Source organism: Callithrix jacchus, chromosome 15 (assembly GCF_049354715.1).
Source record: "Callithrix jacchus isolate 240 chromosome 15, calJac240_pri, whole genome shotgun sequence".
Taxonomy (NCBI): Eukaryota; Metazoa; Chordata; class Mammalia; order Primates; family Cebidae; genus Callithrix; species Callithrix jacchus.
Window position 1 is genome coordinate 44,283,330 of NC_133516.1, and position 24,709 is coordinate 44,308,038.

Sequence of the window (24,709 nt, forward strand, 5' to 3'; positions counted from 1 at the left end):
AATTGGCTAATGTGTGTGGTTAAAAAAAAAAACGAATTTAGCTTATATTTTAGTTGGTACTGTTTTTGTTTGTTTGTTTTCAAAGAAATGGGGTCTCGCCCTGTCACCCAGGTTGTAGGATCATGACTCACTATAACCCTGAAATCCTGGGTTCAAGCAGTCCTCCCACCTCAGCCTCCTGAGTAGGTTGGACTACATGCTGCACCACCATGTCTGGCTACTTTTTTTTATTTTGTAGTGATTGGGGTCTAGCTATGCTGCCCAGACTTGTCTTGAACTCCTGGCCTCAAGCAATCCTCTTGTCTCGGCCTCCCAACGTGTTGGGATTACAAGTATGAACCACCACACCCAGCCCTTAGTTGGCACTTTTAAAGATCTCCGCATACTCTGAAAGGTATATACTATTTAGCATGAATTGAATAAACCACAATCATATTCACTAACAGCACTGTTTTAGATAGCAAAAAAACTGCTAAACACACACACACACATATCTGCATAATTCTCAGGTTATTATTCACAAGTACTATTCCTTTATTCAGAATTTGCAGACCTTTAAATTACGCATGCGAGAGGTTCAGATTTTATTTTTTTGATTGGTAAAAAAATTCCCAAGAAAACATTCCTAGACTAAGACTTCCAGGTGTGAAGATGACTTTGAGTCTATATTTCTGATAGTATTGAGATAATTTAATGTCCCTAAAGAAGCAGCAGTAGCAGTCATGTATTTTGACTTTTGAGAAATTTAACACAGTATAAAATGACTTAGTGACATTATCACAAGGTTTCACAACAATTCTTAGACACTGGCTGGGAACATTTTTAAAACTCCAGTTTTGCAGGGGAGCAAAGAAGTTCACAGAGGTTCAAACCCTTGACTTCTGGCCACTAAATGGAAGATGGGGCACTAAATGTAGGGCTCTTCAAGGAACAGTGAAGGATACCAGTCATTCTCTTCCATGTGTGTTAGTTATAACAGTCTCTGCATTTAAATGCAAGTAAGTAAATGATATTTCAAGACCATTACTATTTTAAAATGTAAATATTACTCATTTTAACCTTTTCCTCTTAATAGCTATTCTCCAGCACAACTGTCTTGGTTATATTGAGCATTTAAAAAACTAGTCTCTCATTAATGCCTTACCATTAAGGGACCCAGTTCTACCCTCATGAGTTAAAAGTCAGTAGGGTCATATTAGGAGACTGTTATAAACTTGAGAATAACAGACTAAATTTTAAATTTCTTGGTGTTTACAAAGGAAGAGCTACTGCTTATTAACCTGCTCGCAGTAGGGAAAATTCTCTTGTGGCTCAGGGCTCGGATGTGGAAGGGGGGCAGAAAAACCTACTTTGTATTACTTTATCAGCGAGAGTCTTACACAGTATAGCATTAGAGGAGGGTCTCAGTTCAGAAAACTGCTTAAAAACAGGCTGCAAGTAAAGGCTTCCAAATTGAGGAACAGCCTCATGAATATTTTTTCTGGAGTTCCTAAAATGTGCTTGTAACTTCCCTCTACTTTGCTCTATACTGTTTGCTGTACCACAATATATAAAAGACTAGCATGAACAAAATGATTTCCTTAAAAAAAAAATTGAACAGGGAAAATCCAATACTAGGCTTTACTGGAGCTTTTCAAACCATCAAACCATAACCATCAAACTCTCCATATAGGAATCCGTATCTTTTCAGAAATGGGAGTCTGAGACTGACCCTCTGGAGCCTCGAGTCAAACCCTCTTCCCGGCTGGGGAGTGGAGGTGGCACCAAGCCTACCAAACATTTTCAAATAAGATCGAAAATTTGCCAAACATTTGTGGAAATTGACAAACTTGCAACCCACAAGATTTCCCATAATTTATCCTGCAGGGTATATGTCCCACTTTTAAAAAAGCACCCTGTGGTCAAATATATTTAGGGAAATCCAGGTTAAACACAGTTACACAAAATTCTAGTGGGATATGCAGTGTTTCCTAAACATACTTGGCCATAGAGGTCTTTTTAAAAGGTGCATCTAAAAGGCCTAGACCAGGGAATGGCAAACTATGGCCATGTTTTGTTAATAAAGTTTTATTGAAACACAGTTATACTCATTCTTTTACATATTGTCTATGACTGTTTTCATGCTACAGTGACAGAGTTGAGTAGTTGTGACAGCAATTATGTGGTTCCAAAAGCCTAAATATTTACTATCTGGCTTTGTATAGAGAAAGTTTGCTGACTTCCCTGCCTAGAACCCTACTGAAAAAACACACTCTGGGAAATACTGATTCCTAGAGATATTACCATTGGAGTAAGACACACCACACGAATGTCACAGCCAAGTTTATATTCCTTCTTCCTTATGTATCTTGTGCAATAAAACAAAGATTTCATTTCATAAAACATTTTTCAACCAATTCCTGCACCCTGCCCACCCCTTCCATCCCCTACCCTCTTGCCATTTGGGCAAGGAAGCTATGAGCCCTATAGTAGAAGAAATGTATGGTGTTTCTCTCTACATACTAACAATGAGACTCATATGACACCATTATTCCATTTCTGTATGACTCTCCAGCCATTTGTACCCAAACTCCAATGGTATCAAAAAAGGTTTCCTTACTTGACTGGTTCCCATGACTCCCGCTCAAAGCCCCTGTGAATGGATTGTGCAATTGAGGACTCCATCAGATCCACATATCTAACAACAAGTGGGGCAAACAGGTCTTGCAGGTGTTTGTGAAATTTTCCATTGCACAAATTATCTAGAACAGATAAGCAAAAGGTTGTTAAGAACCCAGAGCTACTTTATCAATGTACAACACACACACACAGAGATGATTGACTGTCTTCTACATTAAATATATTGCTCTAAGGAAGCCAAAAAGAGAAGGAAAAAGTACATAAAAAGCATTGAAATGAAATGCAAAAACACTTTACCCCTCTGCATTGATCTTCTAAAAGGAAAAAGGATCACCCTACTTTAAGAAACAACAAAAACAACAATCCGCACCATTTTGTTCTGTTTTCCTTGGACCCACTTCCCTTTCTCTCATTAAGTTACCAGGAAGAAAGAACATTGCTTATACTCTCCCCTCCTTCATCACCCTCTCTGGGGAGGAAGGTCTATTTTATGGCTGTTGTCACTATAAAATACTCTGAAATGCTTGACATGTTACTCAGTTGGAAATTGTTTTTTGTCTATAACACATCTTTTGATAAAAATTGCAAAATATGAAGAGGTTAATTAATTAGAGAGCCAATAAAACACAAAAAAATGGATATCTCTTCTCACAGTACTCTCAGGTACTTCTGTCTAGTTAAGAGAGAGCTTCCCTAGAACAGGACACTTTTTGGAAGAAAGGGAATACCCTTCAGCTGTATGTGTCTTTTTTGGGGGGTGGGGTTAGTAATAATAAAACCATGAAGAGCTATGTTAAGCTTGTAGTCTGCTTGGAATAAAGACATCTTAGCAATCTGTTTATCTGCATACTACTTAGGAAAGTCAAATAGTCAAAGATGATACATACAGTCAGTACGGAGAAAATCATTCAGCAGCTGAAACAGTGGAAAACTGTCCCATGTGTCTGGGGGTTGCACCTCTAATGCTGCATCCATGTCTACTGCAAAGAGTGACAGGAACGTCTCCGCATGCTCCACCATTAAATCTGACCACCACGCAAAGGCCTTTGAAATTTGGCAGAAAAACAATAGACAAAGAGGTGATGAGCTTCTTTCTTGGACGTGAGATGTGAACTCCAGCCCTCGCTGTTCAAAATTAATGGCGCATCCAGCAGGGTTTGGTAATTTTATTGTAAAGAGAACAGAATTTTTGATACAATTGGGCCTCTAAGTGTCTAAGGCAGTGCTTTGTGTGATTCCAGGCCTGCCATAGAAAGCCTTTATTCCTACGTGTGGGTCAGAGGATGCTGCAGTAGAAATGACAGACGTGGAACTTCTGTTCAATTTACAATAATTCAGTATGTTTTGAGTCATGCTCTTTGTCATCGTTGTTGGCTAGTTCTTGCTCTAAGGTATTAAAATCTGGGAGTTTCTTCACTGTGTTTATGGGTTTTCTGCTGGTCTAACTTGAAAATTTGAAATTATTGTTTACTTATATCTACATATCTGGGGCTTGTCTACGGTCTCATACAAAAACTCACGTTTCCCTACACATTGGAAATGTTACTCCTATTTCATGCTAAGTCAAAGAAAACCATTGTTGCAATTGTCACAAAACTTTAGAGTTGAAATCCTTTAAGCAAGGAGCTTTGGTTTTGTATCCAGTCTGGAGGAAACATCAGGCTTAGTCTAGAAAACACTGAGTAAGATCAGGACTTATTTTTCTGGGGGTTGGACATATATGTACATTGAAAACCAAAAAATATCAGTGAAGTAACTCATTTTCATGCACATGGGCCCTTGGAAATCATTGTGCAGGGTCTCAGGGGTGACATTCACATCAGACTGGGCCAGATGTGAATTCAATTCAAAGGCATACATGCATGTTGACTAATCATTTCTGGCAGGGAGCATGCAGAATGAGTGGCAGTGTCAACAGGCCCTGTTTTGCCGATTTCAAAGACAGCAGAAAAACAAAAACAAATTACCAGCCCCTTCTGGTCCCCCACCTCCCCATTCAATGCCGCAAAGTATTTACACTGGAAACACTTTTCGGAGCATTCACAAAAAAAAAAAAAAAAAAAAAAGAAAAAGAAAAGAAAGAAAAAAAAAAAAGAAAAGAAAAAAAGAAAAAAAAGATGGGAAGGCATTTGAAAATATGAAAGATGATTATGGAAATAATTCCGTAAATGAAAGGGTTTGTTCAATGGCCAAGCTCTTCTGTGATCTATTAGTTATTAGAGGATATTCTAACAGCCACTAGGAGGCAGAATAAAGGTCCACCTCTCTTCTTTCATGAGATTTCACTTTACTTACTTCTCCTTTATCAACATGTGGCTGGTTTGCAAATTAAATGAAAAAAATCAAGTCATGGACCGTTCTGCAAGGTTGGCTTGGCTGGAAATAGACACCTGCTGTTTCCATTTTAATTTACAGTAAAACCTCACTGATTCAGAGTAATGGGAGAGGGGAGATGATGGCCTGTCAGCAAAAAAAGCTTAACTTATTGGGCTTTCTAAAAAGAGATATCCTTTTACTGTTTTTGAATGCAGCGTATAATTGGACACTAAAGTAAAAAGTATTCATGAAGTCTACATTAGTTATATTAATGCATAAAAGTTTTTTTAGCATCTAGTAATCATAATAAGTTGACTTATAAATTGAAGTCAAAGAAACAGTAGATTTAATTTTGTAGCTCCTAGGATGGAAAAAGGGTATTGGATTCCTCTAACTTGTAAGAAGAGTCTTCAGAATTTCCTGAGAAAGTTCAGATCAAGTCAAATGTATTACATGAGAAAAATTAAGAGTCACATCTGCAATCGAATTGTCACAGATTCCAAGTGTTTGGATCTGAACCGATGAGGTTTTATTGTAGTTTTACCACCTGCAGATGAAAGCCCTGGAGTTTAGGGCTTACTCCACTGACTACCTAGCTATGTCCAATAGAGAAAGAAACCCTCCATGCCACCCCCAGAACTTTCCCAGCCACCAGCCTTTTAGGCAGAGACCATTTAAGTCCTGGAACTTTCTAGATGAAGTTCCATCTCCACCCCCATATGGAGGGCTGACTCTCATCAATCCTCATCCCGAATATTTGAAAAATTCACAAAGGTACACTAAATGTGGGCTAGTGCTTATTCTTTAGTTATTGGACTAACTTTACATCTTCGGGGTGAGTCCAAAAAAAAGTTACTGGGAAGATTGAGTTGCCTTCCCAGACACAATTTGCCCAAGAATGACAGAAGAAAAAAACAAAAAACCAAGCTCAAATGTTTGAAATTAAAACCTCTTTAACCCAACCTCATACTTGGCTCTTACCAGTATTTTTTTTTTTTTTTTTTTTTTTTTTTTTTGAGACAGAGTTTCACTCTTGTTACTCAGGCTGGAGAGCAATGGCACAATCCTGGCTCACTGCCTCCCTGCAGCCTCCACCTCCCAAGTTCAAGCTATTCTCCTGCCTCAATCTCCTGAGTAGCTGGAATTACAGGCACCCACCTCCACACCCAGGTAATTTTATTTTTATTTTTACTTTTAGTAGATACAGGGTTTCACTATGTTGGCCAGGCTGGTCTCAAACTCCTGGTCTCAGGTGGTCCTCCTGCTTCGGCCTCCCAAAGTGCTGGGCTTACAGGTGTGAGCCACTGCACTGGTCTCTTACCAGCTTTTTTACTTAAAAGTTGTAAACCAGAGGTCATAAGAAGTGCCGCTTCTATGACCTTTAGAGAACTTAGTAATTTAATATATTATTGAGCAAATATCTACCATCCTTGCATTAATAATCATTTAGATATTAATAGCCTTACAAGGAACAATGACTACTGTGATATGAATCATTGCTATTAGAGTCTAGTGGAACAGTTTAAGGATGTTGCGAACCAAAAGAATTTAAATTTGGGGACTGTGGCAGTAAGGACCAGAGCGATTTTTGTACATTCAAGGGAATTCTTTTCAAAACCTTATAATCAAACCTGACTCTCCAAGGAGGAGAAAATGATTCTAGCAAGGGCAGCATAACCAGAAAGCCAAAGTATCATTCCAATTAAATTAACAGAGTCTGTGGGACTGGGCTGGGAAAGACCAGGCTTAAATATTTATTTCATGCTTACTCATACAGGTGAATGCTATTTTTGTACTTGAGCTAACTCACAATGTTCGTGAGCATCTAAAGTCTTATAAACCTTTTCCAAAGACAATAAGGAGAATAAGGAGTTATTCTTTGGCTTCTAAATACTTACCCAGAGCTTCTTATTATTCAAAGACAAAGATGTGTGCTTTAGGGGGGTACAGTCTACATCAAACGCACTGCACATTTTGCACACAAACTAACATGTATATATGTACTCCTCTATATACAACAATACATATATACATATACATACGTATACATAGAGAGAGATTGGGAAGGTGTAGCAACCATACATGAAGGCATAATTGTGTGTGTGTGTGTGTGTGTGTGTGTGTGTGTGAAGAGAATAGGCTCTGGAAACAGAGTTAAACTGCAATTAAGAGATAAATGTGGCTACTGCTGTCATATACTGCATGTGTGTACATAGGATATATTCTTAGCTGGTGAGATTTCTTTTCTTGGGACATTTAATCACTTTATCTTGGAATTAAAAATGTCTTTAAGGATTATTGTTTTTTTTAGGTGGAGGAGGCAAGCCTACTTCTCACTTTGATTTGCGTGGTGCCACCAAACAGCATGGCCACATAGCCAAGATCCAAGCTTAGGATTTAGGTTTTTTTTTTCTTCAACTTTACTGAACACCCAGAGAATATGGTAGTGAGTACTGATGAGTAGAAAAAAATTGTCTTACTCTATCTTTGGGGGAACAAAAACCCCATGTTTAGTGTGCCAGAGCTAATGCCACCTCTTCCCTGTACTCCAGCCAGTCTTGACCCTGGTTGTACACTGGAATCACCTGGGCAGCTTTTAAAAATTACCTATGCTCAGCACCTCCTGGAAGATTCCAATAAATTGAGCTGGAGCAAGACCTGGAGATCTGAATTTTAAAGAGCTGTCCGTGTGATTGCAATCTGTAAGTGAAAGTTGGGAACAGGTGGTAGTGCCTTTCTGGCCCACTCCTTCTTGAAATAAATCCATTCTCAACACATTGTTTATTCTGTTCATTTGGTACTTTCCACATAGGTTTTGTCACTTTGATAATCAGATATTCTTATATTTGTGTTATTAGGAGCAAATTCTTAGCAATTTTTGTTCCTAATAACACAAGAGCCAAGCTCTGTGGAGTGCTGTGTGCCAGGAATAACACTAGATGCTTTACTGAACATGGCTTCCCACCCTAATGATGACCGTCTATTGTTATCTCCACTTTGCAGGATAAGAGAAGTTATTCTGGAAGAGAAGAGGCAAAGCTGGGATTCAAAGCCAGACTTCTCTGGTACAGAGCCTAAGCTCCTAGACACTCTGCATTCTATTGCTTGAAGGACAGCCTGCCTTATGCCTGGTTGTCTTTCAAAAAGCAGCAAGGTAGTTGCTCTGGTGCTCAGCAGATAGAAGATTCTCACCACGTAGCTTTTGATTGATGGAGAAGATTTTTGTGATTGGGTATAATTACTAATTATGGAAAGAATCATGTACATGTATCTAAAAGAAAATTTTGTCTCACGTGCTCCAAAGTATGCTGAAGTTTTCATTACTAGGTTTTAAAGTTGGTCATGGGAACAGAATTGAGTTGATGTCTACCCTATTTATTTACTTTGAATGGCTTTTGAATGTATAAGATTAAAATATTTTGTGATTATGGTTATTAGGGCAGTTTAGGATATGGATTAACAGTGAAAAAGTGTTTTTTGGAAAAGCGAAAAGTGACTTCTTTAGCATATAAACTCTCCTTTGGTGTTTCTTTTGAGTAATTTAGACAAATATACAACCTTTCTTAGCCTGTAGCAGCCTCCAAAAATAAGCTGATTATAAATCAAGTATGCCTGTCATTTTTTGTCTTCTATGATTCACTTAAAAGCACAACTGTGACTGAGAAAACTGTCCTTTTTGTATCTAGGTCTTCGAGAATGTGTGGGTTTGGTCCAGCATCATGGGAAGAGCCTCAACCACTCAGATCAGAGGAGGGTAGGCTGGAGCCCTCTATGCCTCTGGAGATGACTTTGAAGACACCTGGGAAGAACACACTTACCATCACTGGAACCCCAGATGCTGGCAATATGAAAAGAACATCCTATAGGATAGTATAGAAAAAAATATTCTAACCCATTGAATTTTATGCCCTCACAATTCAGTCCTAAGTTTACACGTTTGGAGGTTATGATTTGCTTTTCCTTATCACGCATGGCTGTGTGTTGCTGATAGATGCTGTATGAGTTAGTTCTACCTGCCTCAAGGGGTCTTAACCCCATTCTGTGAGGGGTTTTCAGGGAAAAATTCTTCAGTACTCTCTCTATATATAAATACTGTATATATGATTCACATAGAGACAGTTGTTGAGGAAGATTAGTATCACTCCGGTAAGCTACTGGTTACTAAGTTTGGTACTCATCTGCTGTAATAAAGGTAAGTACAGACAGACATAGGAAACTACACCAGGCTAAGGACAGAATCAAGGCAGGTAGGAGGTGTTCTGTTGGGATGTAACTGCAGTCGTTGTTAAGTATATCAATTGCTTCATGCACGCACAAGAGAATCACCCACATTGACCCTGCTGTGGAGGGTCACCCATTTCACAAGCAGTCCACTGGAAGTTGCTGTTACATTCCTTGGGGCAGTGTTAGAAAGCAGGAGCACTAGGAAGAGTCCCATTAGAAGACATGGTATTATAAGGGCATGCACAAAGTATGACAGCAGGTGGCTGGTTCATTCGGTTGAGTCACATACCTCTTTCCCCTGCCACGATCAGCCAAGATTGAATAAAATAGTAGAAAAACAGGGAGGAAATTTAAATATGCAATCAGGTATTAGTCGGGATGGTTGGATTTATGGTGTATTATATATTATTTAACTATACTGGTAGTTTCCATTTTGTCATGGAATGATCATTTTAGGTGCTTGAGAAATTACCTTTAGGAAATGTAATTTTTCCCCTTTGCTGTAAATCTGAATGTAGAGAAAGAGGAAGAATTATGCAATTTTCAAAAAGATTATTCTGAGAGATTATTTTAAATCTCAATTTTGAAACGAGCATCGATAAAACCATTTAACCATCATGAAATCTTGGAATCTTTCCTTGGAGGTGTTAGGTTGTTTAAGTCCTTATAGGTTTGGGATTTAGTTAGCCTTGAAATCCCTTGGTTTATAATTATTATCAAAAGGATCATTTTGATAGTGGTTTGTCAAAAAAAGAGTAAGCTGTCTTTATTTAGATGTATGTTGGAGAATCGACAAGTTGAACAACACAGAATAATTTGCTTCTGTCACTGCATTTAACAACCCAGGCAATCTAAGATTAAAAAAAAAAAAAAGTGAACACTCATACAAGCAGAGTAAGTTACAAAGATAAATTGAGAAAGAAGACCTGTGGTCCACATACCAAATAACTAATATAAACAACAGTGGTGGCAACGAAAACAACCACAAAAAAACAAAAACTATTTTGTGTGTTCCGAACAATGGTAACCAGATGCTGTTTGAATGATTAAAAAGCACTCACCTCATTTGTTCATTGCTAGAAACATCTGAAAACTTAGGCTGAAACATACAACATGCAACCACCTTTTGGTTGTTCAAAATAACCTTCCAAAGACTTCTTGCAAAACTTCTACTTTCATTCTCTTTGCAATCCCAGTTAAAATAAAATGGGTGTTAAGGCATCTTATTCACAATCTGGCTGGGAAAGTCAGCTCTGCAAAGTCAGCTAAGGAACTGTAAGATACACTTCCCACCAAGCCTGCTCACCTCGGCATGGTGCTCCTCATTTTGCTGAAGAACTTCAATGACTAGTTCAGCAAGACGTATTGTATCTTCAAGCTTTTTGGCAGGAGTGATTAATCGGCCTACATTTTCTGTAGTACAAGAGTTTGTGTTAAAATTCAGCGAAAGTGGCAGGCTACTTTTATGGCCATTAGAACTAGTGGATAAGAAATTGAGAAGAGTTATCAGTTTTTTTTTTAAAGAATTCATGCAAATGTTAAGTGCCATGTAATTAGTAGTGAGCAAACCATAAAGCCATTTTATTATCACCATCATTATGATATGTATTAGAAAAAAGCAGTGCTCCAGCTTCAAATTTGCATATGAAGCTATATTAAGTCTATGACACCCCATTTCAAATTTAGTGACATTTTGTACACATGTTCTTTAAAGACAGCATAAATGTACAATATCACTCACTAGATTGTATTTATGCTACCTGAAGTGGGAAGATTAATAGGAGTTTAGTATTGATTGCTGTTACATTTGTTTTTTAGATTAGTTACTAATTAAATGCTACAGCCTAATTTTTTCATTGCAGGCCTGTGTAGGTTGGAATGTTCATTTTGAAAAAGCAGAGTCAAATGTCTGCTTCAAGTTGTCCAGGGAGGAGATAGAAAAGAAAAGTTGGATATGCCTGGGCCATTATTCAGGAATAATAATTGTTAAAATGGTGTTAGGAGTAGATTATTGAACAGGTTGTGGTAGTTTGTGCTACTGTTTGTTACAACTGAAATTTTATCAGTCAAATTGCAACAATGTAATTTTTTTTAAGTTTCTCTTACATTGAAAGTGTTGTATTTTTACCCAGCTCAAGCAGAACCTAAACCCTGACTTATGTCGCTTTCTTTTCAGAGCTGAGTTCATGAAATTGACAGTGTCATTATGTTCCAAAAATTACAAACTTTTTTCTTGGGGAAAAGAGTAATATTTAAAACATAAAGGAGGTTTTCTTCTCTTTTCTGTCTTTTCTTTTCTTTCTTTGAGACCGTGTCTTACTCTGTTGCCCAAGCTGGAGTGCAGTGGGGCAATCTTGGCTCACTGCAACCTCTGCTTCCTAGGTTCGAGTGATCTTCCTGCCTTAGCCTCCCGAGTAGCTGGGATTACAGGTACCCACCACCACGTCTGGCTAAATTTTGTATTTTTGGTAGAGATGGTGTTTCACCATTTTGGTCAGGGTGGTCTCAAATTCCTTACCTCAGGAGATCTGCCCACCTCAGCCACCCAAAGTACTGGGATTATAGGCATGAGCCACCGTACCCAGCCAAAACGTAAAGGCTTTCTTGGTCAATGAATCTGCTTGGATTCAGTCTGAATTCACAGAGGAACTTGCATTTTATGTTTAGCCCTCTTCAAACCTTGAAGCCTCAGAGTCAGAGCACATGGGATATAGTGAAATAAACATTACTTAGTAGGATTCCCCAAGTAGGTACATAATTTTCAAAATAACTGCCAAAACTCATTTTCATCTCTTCATCTGAAGCAGGTATATTTTGGCTTCAGGATGCGTCTTACTAGAAAGAAATACCTATTACTAAATAGGAAGGTTTCTGGCACATACCAGGGGGTGGGAGGAAGAGGGCAGACTTAAACATAATCATAGGAGATTGTTAATTTAAAAAAAGTTTCTTAATATTCTTATATGCATTTCTTGAGTAGATAATGAACACATCAGGTCACTAGTAATTTAGGATTTAATAATGAAAAATAAATTCAGTGAGATACTATGCAAAAAAGTGTTCTAGCCAATGGGATATAAGGGTGATGAGTGGGACAGGGTAAGATTAGCCAGGTATTGAAAGTCTCAGTCTAACAAGGCCTGATGGGTAGTGTGAAAATGGGTTTCCTGGATTCAAGTCAATGGAAAGCTCCATTGTCTCTGCCATACCCTGGTGGAAATGTGGCTGGATGTGGTTAGAGCCTGAAGGTGGGGCTGTTGGAAATATAAGCATGTGGATCAGGCAGAGAATAACCAATACTCAGAGTAAGGAGCTGTGGGAGCTTAGGTGCTGACAGCCCCATTGCCTGGTCTAGAGCAAAAATGTTTGGAGAAAGAGTATATGACAAAACTAACTTCCGTGCTTTTGGGCATCTGACCTGTTAGTAATTTCGTAGACTATCCTAATTTCATTCATAGACTTTCAGGCATTTCTACAAACATACTGTGTATATATTTTTGGGTAATATGTGTAGAGTGAGGTATTTGCATTTTGATAGTAAATATGCATAGGTTACTATTTTTTATTAGTTGATATTCACATTTACACATCAATTTGCAAATTCCTCATCCTATGCTTATTACCCATTTGACACATACACCCACATACACACATCACACACTTACATACATATTCTAGTAACAGACAAGCCTGCACATTAATACAAATCTGCAGGAAATCCCACTTGGGGCAAATTTTTGAAATCTCTTGCTTTAAAAATAGAGAGCACTGTCCTTTTGGGTGGAACACTCACCAAATCTATGGGAATTCTGGCTGTTTATGACATATGATACAGAAATAAAATAATTTCCACCAATATTTTTATGTACTTTTTAAAAAAGTCAATAATTTTTATGTTTGGAGAAATACAAGATGCTGAAGCTAGGACTACCTGAAGATTTGTTTTAATAGACAGTACTCTTAGATTGACTACAATAGATATCAATAGATACACATAAAGTGTGCATGTGCATGCAGCCATTCTATGAGTGTGTGCACATGTACACAGATATGTGTATACCTGATGTATATATACAGACAGTATGTTTAATAAAACCCTTTGCAAATTTACTTGAACATAAAACCATTAAAGTAAGCAGGTTAAGGATCCTTTAATCTAGAACACTTGATCTGCCAATTAACCCCATGTAGCCAGACTTTCATTTACTATTAATTAGCTGTGATTCCATTATCTGTAGCTCAAGCCACGTCAGTGAGACACCACACTATTTTCTTGTTTATTTGCATAGCTGATGTACTACTAGCTAAGTGGCAAAATGGAACTAAAAGTGAATTCTCTAAGATGTTGTCTTTAAAGAAAATATTGTGCAAAATCCTTTAGCACTTCTTCCCTCTCCTCAACAGAGGTCAAGGAGAAATTTGTGCTTAGCAAAGATTTTTTTTTTTGGCCAGTCTTCTGCTGTCTTTAAATGTATTACAATATTCCTATTCCCCAAGCTTGCACTAGCTGGAGCACTGATAAAATGGAACTAAAAGTATAGTGTGCTTAAGAATCATTTCATACAATAGAATTGAAGCTCATAACACAGAAAATACTGTCATGCAAAATGTTATGTAACAACAATGTTATTTTGTGCTGACATTGAGATTTGAAAATGTTGCATATGTCAGACATAGCTAGACAAAAAAATGTGGACATTTGGAAATAAATGCTCTCTTTTGAGTATCTCAAAACCTATACAATCATACTTGAGAGCCTGAGTCTCAGCTTAGTGTTCCAAACTGAAACAAAAATTCAAGAAGAAAGGTGAACAGAAAAGCAAACTAAACTAGAAAGCTGCCAAACAGAGGAATGATAAAAGTTTACAGTACTTGATTTTGGCCTAGGCATGCCTTTGAGCCTCTGATATAACATGCTGGTCTGCGTTTGGATGGGTGGAGAAGGAGGCCCAGGAGGGGGCAGGGGAGCTGCTTGGGTAGGTGAAGAGAGACAGTAAAAAAGTAGAGACAAAGTGACTTTAACAAAGGGTGACAAGTAAGATGACAAACTCTGAAAAGAACAACCAAATAAGCAAAAATGATAAAACACAAATGGAAAGCCGCTGCTTTCTTGGGGATACTTCAACATGACGGAGGTGTGACATTGTTTGACGAAGACTGTTACCAGTGTCACCAGCAACCCCTACCCATCACCACCACCAAGACACTCAGAGGCTGAACGCAAATAACGGATGCTTTATCCAGATGGATACACATGAATGATGGCAGCAGCAGCATTGACCAAAAAAAGATACACTTCGTACAATGAAGAACACCTACACGTTAATAGCTGCTTCTTCCTTACAGATGACCAGAAATAGGTCTTAATATATTAATAGCTGGAAGATCTGGCTTGTCATCCTCCATACGTTACTCACTTTCTACATAACCTTGCACCTGCTACTTGAACCTCTCTGTGCTTTAGTTTCCTCATCTATATATAAATTGAGAATATCTTTCCCATATATCCTACAGGGTTCTGATAAGAGCAAATAAAGCGACCTAAGGGACAGACCTGTAAAGCTCAAGATGCCTACACATTTATTGTTACCTCCACATTGTAAGAAGGCTGCAATTAATTGCTTTGCAAAGGCAGATGAAGGGCCGTTATTAGTTCAAGTGAGCTAGGAAATATTCTTGCTCCCTTTGTGGAATTTCAACATGTCAAAATCTGTCATTTTAGGGGAAAATGTGTGGTATCTGATTGTTTCCAGCTCATTTAATTATTTTCAATTTGGAATTCTCATGGCTTTTATATTGTGGGTTGAATCATATATAAAAACTTGCCAGCTTATCAAATATGTTACTTGCTATTCCAAATGTTAGAATACTGTAATCAGCACTTGACCCATCTGTCATGTGGTTTACAATATCAGCACAGCAAACATCCTATAACAATAGCCTCTCCTTCAATACAGGCACAGAGCACTATCAGCTTCTGCAATTCTCTCTCTTTAATGAGTGCCTCATTAACTTTGGACCTGCTCCTTTCTAATAGTTCTGGTTTATAAAGCAATCTGTATGGTGAGAGGGACATACTCCATTGCCAAGTTTGCTTCTTGGTTTGCTTGAATTTTCAACTGGGAAAATTAATTTTACTGCAGGCATATAGGAAATGGAATTCTAGTGGCATTAATAAAGAAGATTGAGAAATATGGATAAAATATAATATTCTGGCAAAAATCGTCTATTAAAAAAGCAAGAGTTGATGAGATCCTTTTCTTGCTGGACTGTTTCAATGTTTAGAAGACAGGACAAAAAATTTACTAGTTTCCTCTTACTGAAATTGTTTGGGGAAAAAAATGTGTGTAAATAGAATTTAAAAGACTCAGTTTTAAATGACAGCTATTTAAAAGGAGACAGCTACTAATCCTTTCATCATAAAAAATAGTACTCCATATTTTATGTTTTTAAAATCTGGTTTTCTACTGATAGCACTGTCTAAAGTTAGGTGCATTTTGATAATCCATCCTTCTGGGCTCTTTTAATGAATGCATGCTACCTGCATGTGCTATTCTCAGGGAAATTCCTGACTCTTTCTCACCCAGTTAACTGAACCTGGATAGAGAAACACTTGATCTGGTGGTGAATAAAAACAATGAAGCACCCCTGGGTTGATCCATCACCCATGAGGCAGCAGATACACATTTCAGCTAAACGGGTCTTGATGAGAAATTCATAAAGGGATTTCCTTCTGCCAACTGTCTGTCCAGAATTCTGACAGTGAGGTTTGCCACCATAGAAAAACAAGCTCCCTATTTTTTTTTTCCTCACAGAGCAAAACAAAAACATCATACCTTGGTTTCCAACTTCATTTACCCAATTACCATTGCTCATGTTTACACAATTAAATCTGCTTGGCTTCCAGAGAGAGAGTTAAATGTGACTGCAGAAAAACAAAAAGAGAATTCCGCTGCATGCTCAGCTAAGCCAAGGAAGAGATGCATCCAGGAGCAAGAGACATTCCAATTAGCCCTTAAATAACCTGACCAACTCTGGTTCCAGTGAGTGAGATGCCAGTCCCTGAAATACCGTATGAGAGATGAGTATGATTGATGGAAAATCCACTTACTATCAAGTTCCAGACTATTGATATGTTGCTGAAGATGCTAGTGTTTGTATCACGCAATTACTGAAAATAACTAGCCTGTGGCAATTTGCTATGATTTGGGGGTAGGTGTAGACAAAAGCTCAAGTAGGAACAGAAAGCTAAGCAGATACCATATCATTCTATCCTGAATGCCCATCTTCCCTAAAATGATGGCTACATAGGCCAAAGACATGCAAGGTTGAAATCTAATATGATTTCTTTAGTGGAACTGTTTATTATGTATACTTGATCCCCTTGATTCTCCAATATCCATTCCCTTTCAGAAGATTCCATCTCTAGGCCAGTCTAAGGTATGTGTTAATAAAGGCTGTTGGATGGATCATGGATCATTTTTCCTATCCTTTTCATTAGAGTCATCTTTGTCTCTTCCCTGTAAGGACCTAGGTGGTATAGCTTGTCCATTCTACCTCCAAAATGTCTCGATTTTATCTCACACCATACTAGATCACATGCCCATCCACACTCTTGCTGAGGGGGTGGACATGTGACTCAGGTCTCATCATTTCCACCTCAACTGTTGCTAAAGCCTCCAAGGCAGCCTTCAGTCCCTCTTCTCTTCTGCAATTCATTATCTGCCATGCAGCAGTCAGAGTGATCTCTGTTAAACACACATCTGAATTTGTCATGCTTCTGCATAAAAACCTTTGAGAGCTTCCCTTCATGACAAGGGTTATGCCTTCATATGCCATAACAAGAGAGTGCCTTCATAGCAAAGGTTCAACTCCTCTGCTGATGCTTCTACTTGAGCACTTCTGGCCCTTGATAATAGGAAATTATATACATGTAATTGTCTAACTCCTCCTCTGCCAGAGAATTCTATATTTCTAGGGTCTAGTGTAGTGCTGGGGCCAGGGTAGGTCATCAAATATTGGTAGAAGGGAATCCTCAGTGGATCCTGTTCAATGCAGTGCTTTCATGAAAAATAAAATGCTCTGCGTTTGCAGTATATATATAAACTACACAGGAACTCCTGTCTCTTATCCAAAGTCCCTGGTTACTTAACAAATGTACTAAGCTGAATTTTGAATAGTAAACATCATAACCTGAACTTTCAAGCCAGAGAATAACGTCAGGTGTCTTAATGCAATTAAAAACTAATTAAGACAATTAAAAATAATTTAATACAAATAATTTAAGTTAAAGAAAGAAATAATACTCTTGTGATGTTTTTCTTCTCTAATTTGGTATCGTATGCCAACTCAGGCTTTGTTCCTGGGGCTGAGCTGTTGCACGTACAAAAAGTGAGCTCAATTCTGGGCACTGTATTGGAAATCTATCCTTGTATGTGCAGGAACCTTGCTCAGGGGAGGTGACTACTCTACTCTGTTACTTTGGTGGGACTTCCAAGGAAATTATCCTACAGGGGCAGACACATAAACTACACCTGGCCAACCATAGTACCTCATACTGTAATGGGGACTATGACTGGATCTGGGATTATCATGTGACCCAAGCTGGGCGAATGAGACCCTTGTCTGGAATTGTATACAGTTACTTGGAGAGGAATGCTTTTTCTTCTAGAGTCGTTAGCTAGGAGAAAAGGTTGGTGCTATCTGTGAGCGTGTTGCTCCCCAAACTTCAACCATTAGCTCCAGTCACATTAAAGAAGCCTGTCAGCAGTTGGAGATATGAATTCACATGAACATTGTTCATTTCTGAGGCCAACTCCTCCATGGATTTCCTAGCTACACGAACCAAAAATATTCTCTTTTCTTGCTTAAGCTATTTGAGTTCTTTTTTTTCTGATTCAGGAGTACTGCTAAGTACCCACCTAGTTCCCAAATAAACTTTTATGTACATTGCCACAAGCTGTCTTGGGGAGGAGCTTGGGGCATCTGGGGATAACAAATAGAGGGAAACAAACACTGCAACAAGGCTAGGGAACACCCCATCCAGTTCTTCTTGGGGTTCAGCCTTTGACCTACATTGTGTCCTCCTCTGGCACTATCCCCTACTCTGTAGGGCATCAAAGCCCCGGGCCTGGGTAAAATCCCCTTGTACTGCATTCCTGTGACATCTTACTTGTTACTTTTACTTTCATCATCAGATTGTGATTGCTTCTTTCATGCCTATGTTTTCTATTTTTGTTGTTGTAAACTCTACAAGGGTAGGGACCATAACTGCTTTTGCTAATCACATACTCCCCTGGTGCCTGGCCATAGCTCCTGGAACCTACTGGGTGTTTAACGAATATATATGGAGGTTGCAATGTTGTGCTGGAAATTTATAATAAAAAGACGATTTGAATACCTCTTATATTCCCTTGACCCTCAAAGTACCATCCCTGGATCAGCAGCTTCAGCATCACCTGGAAGCTTGTGAGGAATGCATAGTCCCAGGCTCCACCCCAGACCTACTGAATCAAAACCTGTATTTCAACAAGATCCCCAAGGATTCAGATGGACAATAAAGTTTAAGAAGCACTGTTTTATAATACATTTCTGAAGTCAAGTAATATCTTTATACTATACATTTTAATTTTGAAGAACATTTTAAATATTATCAAACAAATAATAAGTTAATATATATATAATGAGCACTTACTACATGCCAGGCATTGTGCTAAGATATTTATTTAGAACATGTATTTTAATCTTTGCAACAATCCTCTGGGGAAGTAACCATTATTAGCACCTTTTACAGAAAATAAAAGTGAGGTTACAGAGGTTAGAAAGCCCAGTGGAGCCAAGATAAGGATTTGAATTTGGGATACTCTCCTTGAGTGCTCAGGCTGGTTGGGTAGTGTTTTCTTGGAGATGCAAATATATGATTCTAATATGTGGATTCCAGATGTCATCAAGTGTCTTACTGGAAGCTCAGACCAGTCAATGGATTGTGGAGGGGGCCATTATGTCTTGACTGAAAGGTAAGGCAGCCTGGTGGGGTGGTGATGATTCTTGAATAGCACATAGGACAAGAGTCTGGAGAGTCACTGACTACTCATTTTTTTTTTTTTTTAACTTGGCTTCTTTTCTCTAGGCCTTGATATTTTTTACCTGTCAATAATCAAGACACTCTTTTGCGTTATACAATTTTGTTGCTAAAAAGTCACAAGCATTTTATAGCGTAGAAGTTCAAAGTGTGGGCTTTGGAATTAAACAGGCTCATGTTTAAATTCTGACTCTAAAATTAACCAGCTGTTTAACCTTGGGGAAATGACTTAACATCTTTCTATTACAGGATTTCCATGCATAATTGAATAAGTTCTTATTTCATTGAAATAAGAGGCACATTTTAACATTTCTGAAATCTGGATGCATCTTATATTTGATAGCATGTCACAATATAGTTGGCAGCATTATTTCATTCTTAGGAGTATATGAATGGTACATCTTATGATTGATGGCCCTTTAGAGTCAATGAAATATGGTAATAAGACACTTATCTCACAGGGTCATGGTGAGAATTAAATGAGATATGCATCACTACTTAGCACATACTAAATTCTTAATAAATGACAGTTTTTATTATCATTTGCAGCATCATATTGTTTTTTCTGAAAGAAGAGAAAGACACTGGTTTCATATCTGTGGGTTCATGGCACATTTTTACAAATCACTTTTCTCCAAAATCTTTCTTGATGACAGTGTTTAAAACATGTTTCTCCTTGTCCCCCTCGCCTATTGTAATGTATAGATGAGGTGCTAGTCCACAGAATAATCTGAGTTGGATAACCCTAATTTATGCACCACTGAAACCAAAAGGATAAAAAGGCTGGCTGTGGTGGCTCGTGCCTGTAATTCCAGCACTTTAGGAGGCCGAGGTGGGCAGATCACTTGAGGCCAGGAGTTCAAGACCAACATGGCCAACATGGTAAAACTCCATCTCTACTAAAAATACAAAAAATTAGCTGGGTGTGGTGGTGTGTGCCTGTAGTCCCAGATACTTTGGATGCTGAGACAAAAGTATCAATTTGAACCTGGGAGGCAGATGTTGCGGTGAGCTGGGATCCCATCACTGCACTCCAGAGTAAGACTCTGTCTCAAAAAGAAGAAAAAGAAAGAAAGAAAGAAAGAAAGAAAGAAAAAGAATGAAAGAGAGAAAGAAGGAAACAAAGAAAGAAAAGAAAGAAGGAAGGAAGGAAGAAAAGAAGAAAAGAAGAAAAAAAGAGAAACACTTAGTCCCCCATATATAAGGCATGAAGCATGAGACGGTCCTCATCTCAGAATGGCCAGCTATCTTGTGAGGAAAAATGTCCTCAGTTCTTTGACAATCTTGTAGAATCTCAACTGCCCTTGGGAAAACTTTACAAAGTAAAGATTTTCTCAAGGATCCAGTTCCAGAAAGGACTGCTTTGTTAATCTGCAGTCTTCCCATAAAACTGATGGGTTATTATACTTTGACCTTATCTGCTGAATGAATGAATATTGTCTAAGTGCTCACTGCATCAGCTAAAAGGTCTCCATGGTAGAAAGAGACAAAAATGCATTGCATTTGGATTTAGACAGACCTGAATTCCAATCCTGCTTGAGAAAGTTACTTATCCTTATTGAATCACCTTCAGCTCTAAAGTGTGCAAAAATAAAACCTTCTTTATGAGTCTAAGGTTAAGATTGAATCAGAAGCCCTTAGCACAGGGCCTGGGCCCATAGGTTCACAGGTGTCTGCTCTCTCTCTTTCTCTCTCTCCCCACCTACACGTCATTCATCCATCTAACCACCCATCTACTTACTCTCCTCTTCTCTCCTCTTTTCACCTCTCCTCTCCTCTCCTTTCTCCTTTTCTTTCCTCCTCTTTCTCTTTCTCCCTACTTATTTATTTCTGTCCATATCTATCTGCTATCGACAAATCATCATCTGTCTGATTTTGCAAATCCTTGGCATATTTGAAGGAAAAAGTTGTTTTATTTCAAATTCCAGTGGAACCGTTATGATGCTCAGAAAATTATGCAAGTATTTAGCCAAAAACGGAGGCAAAACAGCAATAGTAGTGTAGACTTTCTCAGAGCTTGCTGGGTTCAGAATGTGTGACGGTTTACATGGAAATGTATTTAAAATAATAGAATTCATTTGCAGGAGTCACAGCTTTTCTTTCATAGACTAGCAGGCTTTGCATCTTTTTTTTGGAGGTACTATAATTAAACTGAACATTTAATTTCTAATAATGCCATCAGACATAAAGCATAAGTCCACCAAAATGCCATCTGCATAGTCCCGTAGATTCTTAAAGCACAGTCTGACTAAAGGACTCAGCAGCTGTCCATATTTCAGTCCCCAGTATTTTACCCACCTCCCCCTAATTTGCATATGTAACTCCGGTGGTGCCCTACCACCTCCATACGGTTGGTTATGCAGACCTATCCATGTATTCGTGATCTATTCTCATTAAGAAAATTGAAAAGGGAGGAAAGGGCTAAGAAAAAAACTTAAAGGCTAGGAAAGAAGTAATTATGATTATGATTACAATTGAGACCTGATATACTTAGAAAAAGCTTCACTACACCAAGTTTCAAACCCATCTCTGCTTCGACCTCAACTTTTAAACCCAGTTCTACCCTATTCCATCTCTTCAGACCTTTCTCTTTATTCTTGATAGTGTGATTTCTCTGCAGGGTAAACCACCAACCCATCCCTTTGCTTAAACAGCCTTCAATGACTCTTCATCACCTTTGCAGTTGAGACCTGTGGAATCTTTCCTCTTAAAAAATCCATATGCATGCAAAAGTTGGCATAGATTTCAGATTAAGCAACTTTGAACCATGAGATAGTCTGAACACAGAATTATTATGGCAAGGAAGGACCATTGATGTCCTGTCCCTGCCTATCTTGTCATCATCAGCATCTGCCCACTACTATCATTTCACTCTGTTTTGCAGCTATGATGAATTAATGACAGAGTAGTTAAAAGTGTGGCTTCTGCCTGGGCTCAGAGTCTAGCTACACCACTTATACTTCTAGATGTGTGTTTTTTAAGTTCTGTGCCTCAGTTTGCTCATCTCTACAATGGGAATAATAATAGTTCCCTCTTATAAGGGCTTTTGGGAAAAAATAAGTTAATAATATAGACATAATGCTTAGAATCATACTGGAACATGATATGCATTAAATAAGCATTTGTTATTATTTATTAGCTATCTGGTTTTACATTTTTGCCCATATTACTCTCTTGATGTAGCACGATTTTCCATTCCCAACCCTTGCTCCACTTCACTTATTCTGATTCATGTCTCAAGATGCAGTTCAGGCTTTACCATCTCGTGAAGACTTCCATGGTTTTCTGACAATGCCCCATTCCTCTTACACATAATTCTACCAATAGGCTTTGCAATGTACTGATTTACACATATACACTCATTTGCACATATACTCCAAGAGGCTAACAGCTGTTTCCCTCTTGTTTACATAGTGTCTGGCTTTTAACACTGTACCTGCTACAGGGTAGGCTCCCACTAACCACTTGTCTAATAAATAGATGAATGAGCGAATAAATGATTCAATAAATAAATAAATATTTTCCTTAAGAGGGAGAGAAAGGTTCATGTGTTTTAAACATAAGTTTATGAGTCTTCAAATACATATCAGTAGGCCTATACTTGAAATATGCCCAGGAATGCTTTCCGAACTGTTTTGAAATATGCTCAACTGTTAATTTTGATTAACTGATGGTTATTTTTGAGAACACTTTAGCCTTTAAAAACAATGATCAGTGTCCTAATTTATTAAAGTTTTAAGTCAGAGCTCTCCTTAAAATAGAATCAGAAGTTTTGGGACCAACAAGAAGAAAATTTCCAAAGCCAGAACTGTCCAAGAGCTTTCCTCTAATAACACCTCCAGCAACAGCCCCTGTTCGGTCATCCTATCCATGCTTCCTGCTTTATCACGCAATACATACAAGAACAACATCGACAAAACTTCTCTCTGTCTTGGCTGATAAACATTCATCAAAGAACACAAACTTCTCAATAGGGTAGAAAACAGAAAAAAGAAATTAAAAACAAGGAGGAAGATTCATTTGGTTAAAAAACTTTTTAAAAAATGCACATGAGGCCAAATCACTGGAATCCTATATCCAAAGATGAAATGAAGCTCCGCAGCAAACCAGAATTCTATTCCTTTAAAGTTTATGCCTTTTCAGAAATTCTACTCTATGAAAGTCAACATTAAATGGGCATGAGATGTATTTAGACAGCACAAATTAACTCCTTAAGTATTATTGCAACTCCACATGGCTCTCTGGGAGTACATACCTTAAGGAGCTATTGGAAAACAAAAAACAAAAACTGAATATAACTCAACAGTCCTGATAATTTATAATGCATATACAATTGGTTCACCTGCATCCTTTTGATTCTCTATTTGAAAGAGAGAGCACAACAAGGAGAGAAGAGAGAGAAACAAGAACACATATGCAGAATTAATGAGCAAGTGGACCAAAATGCCCCCCACTTATGTGTGATACATGATATTGGAAAGAAAAAGTTGCCCTTGGGTTCCCACCGCCCCGAAGTTTGGGGGCCAGCAAAAAAAGGCTCCTTCACAGAGGTGGAAAATGCTGCACAAATAGAAAATTAGTAAAATTAAGTTTAATGTGAAATCAAGCTATGAAACATACATGAACTCTTCAAGTGACAATTAAGTCATATGTTCTAGGCAAAGTTTAGAGGACAAGGACAAGTCAAAATCTCCAGAGGGAACAAGGAAAAGCTTCCCAGCTTGATAGAGAACAGACAGGAGGCATATAAGATCTAATTTTTACAGAGAATGGACCACCTGGTGTGATCTCAAACCCATAATAGTTTGGCATTTTAAACATGGGAAAGAAGGCATGATTTTGCCCCAAATGTCCTTTATCTGACACCTAATGCATTGCTCCCCGGCCTAGCTGCTACCTTTTGATTGTGTACCAGTGACAAGCACTTTACAAATTAGGGTTACACACAAGCAAAGTAAAAATGCATTCAGGTCACAGACAGAGAATAACTGAAAAACTTACAGACAAATCTGAGTTTATCACAAACAAATGGCTTAATTGTCTAACCTGTTTTAGGCTGATAAAAAGTGACTGGACTTCTCACACTAGGTTTCACAGACAGAACCAACAGACAAGCCAATGCTAAAAAACTTGAAGCAAGGAGAGTGAGTTGGTTTGGATCTGGATTTTCTTGAAATAATGAAAACAGAAAGAGTGAAGACAGCATGGTGAGGAGGTGGTAGGTACTCACGAATGGTTAAATCCATCACTTGGGAGGCCAAGCAGAAGACAGGATGCTCATACATTTCTCTCTTTTTCCCTATAAAAGAGGATTTGGGCATGCAAGAGGCTTAGGTCAGAGGTAAAGAGGTTAAAGGTCATAGGTTAGAGGAAAATGTTACATTAGCTCAAAGGAAAATAGCCACAGAGTATTTTGGGATAAACACAGGATAAAAGAAAAAGGAGCTTCAAAATTGGAGATCTACTGGA

General features: G+C 38.2%; 1 protein-coding gene across 26 annotated transcripts in view; it reads right to left on the reverse strand.

Moving 5' to 3' along the window:
• CADPS (calcium dependent secretion activator) overlaps positions 1-24,709 on the reverse strand; it is a 481,539-nt gene that overhangs the window by 91,405 nt on the left and 365,425 nt on the right. For 4 of the 26 annotated variants that reach the window (XM_054245833.2, XM_054245832.2, XM_054245824.2 and 1 more), the window contains 6 exons: positions 24,471-24,539; positions 23,583-23,600; positions 10,466-10,572; positions 4,915-4,935; positions 3,507-3,663; positions 2,600-2,741 (listed from right to left, as the gene is read on the reverse strand). In XM_054245833.2, coding sequence (XP_054101808.1) covers positions 2,600-2,741; positions 3,507-3,663; positions 4,915-4,935; positions 10,466-10,572; positions 23,583-23,600; positions 24,471-24,539 — 514 coding nt within the window. The remainder of the gene's footprint in view (positions 1-2,599; positions 2,742-3,506; positions 3,664-4,914; positions 4,936-10,465; positions 10,573-23,582; positions 23,601-24,470; positions 24,540-24,709) is intronic. The other 22 variants (XM_035276022.3, XM_035276011.3, XM_054245834.2 and 19 more) reach the window with 7 other exon arrangements.